Source organism: Dipodomys ordii, unplaced genomic scaffold (genome assembly GCF_000151885.1).
Source record: "Dipodomys ordii isolate 6190 unplaced genomic scaffold, Dord_2.0 Scaffold44, whole genome shotgun sequence".
NCBI classification, from domain to species: Eukaryota; Metazoa; Chordata; class Mammalia; order Rodentia; family Heteromyidae; genus Dipodomys; species Dipodomys ordii.
In genome coordinates, this window is record NW_012267260.1 from 8,299,384 (window position 1) to 8,307,835 (window position 8,452).

Consider the following 8,452-nt stretch of genomic DNA (forward strand, 5'->3'; position numbering starts at 1 on the left):
TTCCAGCCTTTTCTGCTTATGTGGTGCTGAGGAATTGAACCCAGGGCCTCATGCATGCAAGGCAAGCGCTCTACCACTGAGCCACCTTCCCAGGCCCAGGTTCTTATTTCTTTTGGACAAAAGGAAGGTGTAAAACAGGTTCTTTAACAGTACTCAATGAATTGCTAACATTTTGCGTGTGACCACTAGAAGCTTCCAGAGTAGAAGTGCCTAAGCCTTAGATGCCAAGAAATTTTGTTCTGTACATGCTGAATCTGTGACCTCAATTCCTCCCGCCCCCCAATCATTTGCTTGAACTCAGGGCCTTGGCGCCATCCTTGAGCTCTTTTGCTCAAGGCTAACGCTCTACCATTTTGAACATAGCAGCATTTTTCTCACGGACTTTCCTGCCTAGGCTGGCTATGAACCACAATCCTCAGATTTCAGCCTCCTAAGCAGTTAGGATTACAGGCGTAAGTTACCAGCTAAAGTTTACTTTTTTGGTTGGTTGTGGGGCTTGAAACTCAGCGCCTAGGCACTGTCCCTGAGCTTTTTTTGGTTGGTTGTGGGGCTTGAAACTCAGCGCCTAGGCACTGTCCCTGCGCTTTTCTGCTCAAGGCAAAAGCATTTTACCATTTTGAGCCCCAGCACCACTTCCCAGTCATCCTAACTCTTTCGCAGGAAGACAAACACAACTCTGAGCATCATGAACCCCAAGAACCTAGGTATTCTCTGGAAAAGCATGTGAGTCAGATAGCTTCCCCAGCTTAGGGTAGGATGGTGTGGGCCTATGTGGCAATTCAAACCAATCTTTTTTTTTTTTTTTTTTGGGTCCGGTTGTGGGGCCTGAACTCTGGGCCTGGGCGCTGTCCCTCAGCTCTTCAGCTCAAGACTAGTGCTCTGCCACTTGAGCCACAGCGCCACTTCCGGCTTTTTTCTTTTTGCTTATGTGGTGCTGAGGAATCGAACCCAGGGCCTCATGCATGCAAGGCAAGTGCTCTACCACTGAGCCACCTTCCCAGCCCTCACACCAATCTTTAGAGGACAAATGGAATCAAGTTGCTCTCATCATCCTCATGAAATTTCAAGCTAGAAGAACAACAAGGCGGGCAGCCAGGTCCCCTTCTTCGAAAAAAGTACACAGTAACACACCCAGGCCGACTTCAGGCCTGCTTGGCTCTCCCAGGACAGGCCTTTACCTGAGTCCCTGGTCTGTCTCCCCGTAGTCATCAAGGTATGGAGGAGAGTAAAAACAGCCTTTGGTTTTGCCGGCTAAAAATAGCACCTGACATTCACGAACTCTGTAGAGAGATTCATATAATTATACATTGGTAACTAAGATTTATACACAGTTCCAAATGGGATGAGGTCTTATATATTCAGTGAGAACTTACTGTTTAGGAAATGATCGGGGCCCAGAGGGACCCTGTGTTGACCAAGAAGAGAGTCTGAGGAGTTCAGACTCAGGTCACTTCTATTTCGAACCCTAACCATCTCAACCACACATGCCACTAGGTCCCATCATGCCCAGTTCTCCCTTGTGTACACCATCCCAGAGACCCCAGTCTGTCTTGAACAGGGCAGGCACCCCACACCAGCAACTGGGTGCTAGCGGTCCTCCCTGGATGCTGCCTTCCTTTCTTTACTCTTCATTGGAAGATCATATTCTTAGGGAGTTATCCCCACATCTGAAGTTCGACTCCTTGGTTCCTATTTCATAAGCACCTCTCTGTCTGACCCCTCTTTTCCAACACACATCCCTGCCTAAATTCTTCTCAGTCTTTTTCTTATATTTGTCTCTCATTTGAAAATGAGCTCTAAGGGCAGAGGATGAAATTCAAGGCCACGTGAATGCTAAATATTCAACTACCACTAAGCTGCAGCCCCGACCTCAGGGTGGGGCGTCTGGTCTACTTGGCAAATATCCCACTCTCAGTGCTTACTACACAGAAATTCCTATCTGTTGTTGTGCACTGTTGAACCAGCAAACACACGCCAGTTTGTGGCGTATGGGTAGAGGCAAAAATCTACAAGCCAGAACATGACAGAAGGGGAGAAAGGAGTCCAGCTGGAAGTCTCCCATTAGAGGAGACATGAAGGAAACAGAACAGAATGATCAGCTGCGGACAGAGGTGGGGGAAGAAATGACAATGGACAGAAACCAAATGTAAGACGTTAGAAATGAATCATGTTCTACAAGCAAGCATGAAGAACAGTCTCCAAAGTCTTTGCAATGCTGTCATTTCTTGTGTCAATTGTTCAAGAGGAACAAACTGAGCAGAGCCATAGTTAAGAAGCCCCCGAAGGTCCTTACCTCAGGAAGATGCCAGCCCCAGAGCCACAGGAGTACGTGTGAGCTGTGCAGGCGCCTACGTCCTCCCCTTCCAACTCTGTCTGGCAGCAGTAGCTCTGGGAACACAGAAGACTTCCACACACAAGGCACAGAGTTGGGGCTCTGCTCTTATCGCCACCTGATTTTGGACACCTCCATGGGACAAAGATAACAAGTTATTGCTCCAAAGAAGGGCTGGAGACCTTATGGTGGAAAACCACCCTGAAAATAACCACATTATTAAGAAGAGCCAAATACATACACTGTGTGGTCCCATAATAGAGTCTGGGGAACATCTCATTCGCACACATCTAAACCACATGAGAACATCCAAGAAATCAACAACTAATGAAAATATAAACGGTGGATGTAATGAAACACCAGGTAGCAGCAAAAGCAAAACTTAAAGCTTCTATGATCTAGCTAAATCTCAGAAATAATGCGGTGAAACACAGGTATAGAGCATGTATGGTTAAATGCCACTTAAGTAAAACAGTAACATGCTCCATAGGAAGATAACCTACGAGTTAACATCTAGAAGAACAGGAATGCCCATCATGCCACTTAGAGCAGTGGTTGTCTGCAACAGAGAGGAGATGCCCAGCGACATCAACTGTCTAGGTCATGTTCCATTTCTTACAGTGTTATATTCTTCCTAATGTCACTTGTGCACTGAACAGTTAAACATACATTAAAAGATATTCTTATTACTTTAAAAGTGCAATTATTTCTAGGCGTCAGTGGCTCATGCCTGTAATCCTAGTTATTCAGGAGGCTGAGATCTAAGGATTGTGGTTCAAAGCCAGCGTCCAGGCCCTGAGTTCAAGCCCCATGACTGACAAAAAAAGAAAAAAAAAAAAAAACAGCAAGAAAGCAAGAAAAAAAAGGGCAATTGTTACTAAGATAAGCCTTCTTCATTCATCAAACTTTTTTTTTTTTTGCCATTCCTGGGCACTGTCCCTGCTGAGCTTCTTTTGCTCAAGGCTAGCCTTCTACCACTTTGAGCCACAGTGCCATTTCCAGCCTTTTCTGCTTATGTGGTGTTGAGGAATGGAACCCAGGGCCTCAAGCATGCGAGGCAAGCGCTCACCACCGAGCCACCTTCCCAGCCCTCATTCATGAAAGTTGCCCCATGACCTCTCATCCTGTACCGTGCTCTGAAACATGGTGGAGAATGATGTTTTCACAAGGCAGTAACAGGAAGTACTGCTACTTTAGACATTTCCTGACCCAAACAAAACAAAGAACCATCACCAAATCCCTCAACTTACGAGAAATTGGATGCTTGATTAATGAGGCTGCTGTAATCCTCCGGAAGGTCTATCAGTTTATTAGATTCTCTTGGATAGCTACAAGATAAAAGTAAAAATTCAAAGAACTCCATTAATATGAATTTTTTTTGGCTGGATGTGGGGCCTGAACTGTGGGCCTGGGCACTGTCCCTCAGCTCTTCAGCTCAAGGCTAGCGTTCTACCACTTGAGCCACAGTACCACTTCCAGCTTTTTCTGCTTATGTGGTGCTGAGGAATGGAACCCAGGGCCTCATGCATGCAAGGCAAGCACTCTACCACTGAGCCACCTTCCCAGCCCATTAATATGAAATACAAAAGCTGACTCTAAGATCACGTGCTAGCATGTGGTATGAGCTAGAATAAACACCAAAGACTGCACTCACAGTAAGTGGTAAGGACAGCAGCAATGGTGCAGACCCCTGACCCTCTTAAACTAGCTCATTAGCTACAGGAAGAAGAGGAGGGGCAGATGAGGATATTCATTCTTAGCTGTTACCTAGACCACAGAACTCGAGGAATCGTAGATAGGATATGTTTACTAGGGGTGATCTAAAAGTGAGATGAGCTGGAACAGAAGACAGTAGAATAGACATATTGTTTTTAGAGTTGGCCAGCCATGTTGATAATGTGACTAGCTCATTCAGAAAAATGTTAGGCCCAAATCCAAGGTTTGAGGTCCACTGTCAGTGTGAGGCACTTCGCATGCACCTGCCTGCTCAGCACAGACTGCCGCTGACAGCCAGGAGACAGTAGCTCCTAACCATACCAGAGTCAACTAAGAGTCAGAACACCAACTGTAGGAAAAATAGATTTGGGAGGTGGTGGCTTTAGTATTGTATTCTCAAGTTAAGAACAACTATTCAAGATTTTTCTGACTACAAGATTCAAATCGACAATATTTAACTGCTTTGTGAAAATTGAAATTTCATGTTCAGCTAATAAAATTAGTGTTGTAATTTCTGGATGTATGAAAGCAGACCAAGTAGATAAATCTCTGCAGCATTTTTCATTTGTTGATACTGAGGTTTAAACTCATGGCTTGGCTTTACTCATACTTTAAACTCATACTTGCTTGGCTTGCTCATGGATGGTACTTTATCATCTGAGCCATGTCTTTAGCCTAGCATTTTGATGGTTAACTGGAGGTTTCTCAGGTATTTCTGCCTAGGCTGGCTTCAAACTGCTATCTTGCAGGTCTCGATCTCTTGAGAAGCTAGGATTGCAGGTGTGAGCCACTGCACCCAACTTATCCTCTAGTTTTCTTAAGGAAGTTTGTACTCATTGTGTTACCCCCAACAGGACCCTTTACTACAGAATCAGGGTAGAATACAAGAAATAAATGGGCTGGGTAGGTGGCTCAGTGTTAGAGTGCTTGCCTTGCATACATGAGGCCCTGGGTTCCATTCCTCAGCATTATTACATAAGCAGAAAAAGCCGGAAGTGGTGCTGTGGCTCAAGTGGTAGAGCTCTTGCCTTGAGCTGAATAGCTGAGGGACAGTGCCCAAGCCCAGAGTTCAAGCCCCACCACCACCACCACCAACAAAAAATAAACGAAGAAAATAATTTGGCATAATTTGATACTGTTCAAAGGTAGTTACTGAGAGAATAAAAAAAGAACTAAGAAAAACCTAGATGAGGAACTATACTATTTATTTTTTGACAGTTGTAGGGCTTGAACTCTAGGCCTGGATGCTGTCCCTCAGCTCTTCAGCTTGAGGTGAGCGCTCTACCACTTGAGCCACAGTACCACTTCCATTTTTCAAGTGGTTTATTGGAGATAAGAGTCTCATGGAGGCTCTCAGCATGGCTCAGTGGTAGAGTGCTTGCCTTTCATGCATGAGGCCCTGGGTTTAATTCCTCAGCACCATGTAAGAAAAAGCTGGAAGTGGCACCATGGCTCAAGTGATAGAGCACTCACCTTGAGCTGAAGAGCTCAGGACAGTACCCAGGCCCAGAGTTCAAGCCCCACAACCAACAACAACAACAACAATCTCATGGATTTTCCTGCCTGGACTGGCTTTTAATATGATCCTCAGATCTTCCTTAGTAGCTAGGATTACACGCATAAGCCACCAGTGCTTGGCTAGAACTATACTACTTAAAGCATCCCAAAATATAATAAAACTTGCTTCCTTTAAAAATGATACACTAGGGGGCTGGGAAGGTGGCTCAGTGGTAGAGCGCTAGCCTTGAGCTGAAGAGCTGAGGGACAGCACCCAGGCCCAGAGTTCAGGCCTCACAACCGGACCCAAAAAAAAAAAAAATACACTAGGGGCTGGGAAGGTGGCTCAGTGGTAGAGGGCTTGCCTTGCATGCCTGAGGCCCTGGTTCGATTCCTCAGCACCACATAAGCAAAAAGAAAAAAAGCCGGAAGTGGCGCTATGGCTCAAGTGGTAGAGCACTAGTCTTGAGCGGAAGAGCTGAGGGACAGCGCCCAGGCCCAGAGTTCAGGCCCCACAACTGGAACCCCCTAAAAAAAATAAATAAAAATAATACACTAAGCTGGGCGCTGGTGGCTCACGCCTGTCATCCTAGCTACTCAGGAAGCTGAGATCGGAGGATTACAGTTCAAAGTCAGCCCAGGCAGGAAACTCCATGAGACTCTTTTATCTCAAATAAACCACCAGAAAACCAGAAGTGGTGCTGTGGCTCAAGCAGTAGAGTGCTCGCCTTGAGCTGAAGAGCACAGGGACAGTGCCCAGGCCCAGAGTTCAAGTCCCAGAACCTACAAAAACAAAACAAAACACACTAAGCCAGTGCCAGTGGCTCATGCCTATAATCCTTGCTACTCAGGAGGCTGAGATCTGAGGATCACAGTTCAAAGCCAGCTCGAGCAGCAAAGTCCATGAGACTCTGATCTCCAATAAACCACCAGAAAACTGGAAATGGTGCTGCTGTGACTCAAGTGGTAGAGTGCTTGTCCTGAGCTGAAGAGCTCAGGGACAGTGCCCAGGCCCAGAGTTCAAGCCCCATGGGGGGGGAGGAGGGGGTTGGTGGGGGAGGGAGAAGGGAGAAGTGGGATGGGGAATTGGAACAAAGTGGTAGAGTGCTAGCCTTCAGCAAAAGAGTGTTCAGGAACAGTGCTCAGGCCCTGGCTTCAAGCCCCATGACCGACAAAAACAAAAAAACAAAAGCATCAAATTTGAGTAAAAAAGCCATGTGATAGCATGATGCCCTGAGTTCTAGACCTAATACCGAAGCATACACATGTGTTTATGTGCGCACGCACACACACACACACACACACACACACACACACACTCAAGGTTCTTTTTTATCTTTTTTGGTGCTAGTCCTAGAGTTTGATTGGACTCAGGGCCTGAGTGCTGTCCCTGAGCGTCTTTGCTCAAGGCTAGCTCTGTACCACTGAAGCTACCACTTCTGGCTTTTTGGTGGCTAATTGGAGATAATGTTTCACTGATTTTCCTGTCTGGGCTGGTTTCAAAAGGTAATCCTCAGATCTCAGCCTCGTGAGTAAACAGGATTACAGGCATGAGCCACCAGTACATGGCAAAACAAGTGTTTTTGTTTTTGTTTTTGGAAAGACAAGTGTGGGGAAGTCAGTTTCCAGGAAATCTAGCACCTACATCCCGGGCATCTTCCCTGACCCTGCCACCCACCCCAAATAAGTCTATGATTACTTTTAACTTACCTTATTGCATCTCGTTCACCTTCTAGGTATCTTTTAACTTCACCGTTATGGCACCAACTTTAATATAAATGGGAAAAAAAACATTTTTTTAAAGAGCTAGAACAAGATTGTCCTCCCTCTCAATAGCTAATAAAAGAAAAATAACCTTTAATATGTTTCCCTCCTCAAAAACACAGAGAAATGCCATATTTTCCATATATATATATATGGGTGCCATTTTAACCATCTACTCCTGTAGCACTTGGCTTTTTGAAGCCAAGGAACTTACCATCCTCCTGCTTCTCCTGAGTGCTAGAATTATAGGCATGCTCTATCATGCTAGCTTCCATCTTTTTATGTACTTATTATAATAGTGTCTTTTTCTTTTTTTCTGCCAGTCCTGGGGCTTGATAAACTCAGGGCCTGAGCTTCTTTTTTCTCAAGGCTAGCATTCTACCACTTGAGCCACAGGTACCATTTCTGGCTTTTTCTGTTTATGTGGTACTGAAGAATCAAACCCAGGGCTTCATGTATGCTAGGCAAGCACTCTACCACTGACCCACATACCCTGCCCTACACCAGTATATTTGTGTATCTTCTTTGGAGGAATGTCCAAGTCCTTTGTCCATCTTAGCTACTTAGATAAATGCTTTTCAAGTATTTTGTCCATTTTGTGGGTAGAATGGCTATATATCTTAATTCAAGTTACTAACTTGACCCAGTTGAAAGACCAATTCCTGAAGACTGTAGTTTCTCGAATATACTTTAAGTTTTAAGCATGTACTATACATAGTACATAAGCACAAGGCTGGGAATGTGGCTTAGTGGTAGAGTGCTTGTCAAGCATGAATGAAGTCCTGGGTTCCTTTTCTCAGAACTACATAAAAAGAAAAAGCCAGAAGTGGCACTGTGGCTCAAGTGGTAGAGTGCTACCCTTAAGCAAATGAAGCTCAAGGACAGTGGTCAGGCCCTGAGCTCAAGCCCCAGGGCTGGAAAAAAAAAAAAAGTTAGTGACCCCACTACCAACTCAATAAGCTGAGTGTCATTCCAATTATGCAGGAAGCAGAAATAAAAAAAGTAAGTACATAAGGAGATAAACATATGACAGTATTTTGTTCTTTCCCTGTGAATCTACTCATGTTATTCACTAGTTGGGCAAAAATCTAACCCCAAAGCCAAAAGCTTTAGCTAACAAATCTTAATTTTTTTTTTTTTTTT

The 8,452-nt window shown here is 44.9% G+C and overlaps 1 protein-coding gene across 1 annotated transcript in view; it reads right to left on the reverse strand.

Moving 5' to 3' along the window:
* The window catches only part of Ubr2 (ubiquitin protein ligase E3 component n-recognin 2), a 102,241-nt gene that overhangs the window by 1,336 nt on the left and 92,453 nt on the right, over nt 1-8,452 (reverse strand). Inside the window, exons 42-45 of the mRNA XM_013019099.1 lie at nt 7,256-7,312; nt 3,583-3,660; nt 2,294-2,464; nt 1,179-1,280 (exon numbers count right to left, since the gene is read on the reverse strand). Coding sequence (XP_012874553.1) covers nt 1,179-1,280; nt 2,294-2,464; nt 3,583-3,660; nt 7,256-7,312 — 408 coding nt within the window. The remainder of the gene's footprint in view (nt 1-1,178; nt 1,281-2,293; nt 2,465-3,582; nt 3,661-7,255; nt 7,313-8,452) is intronic.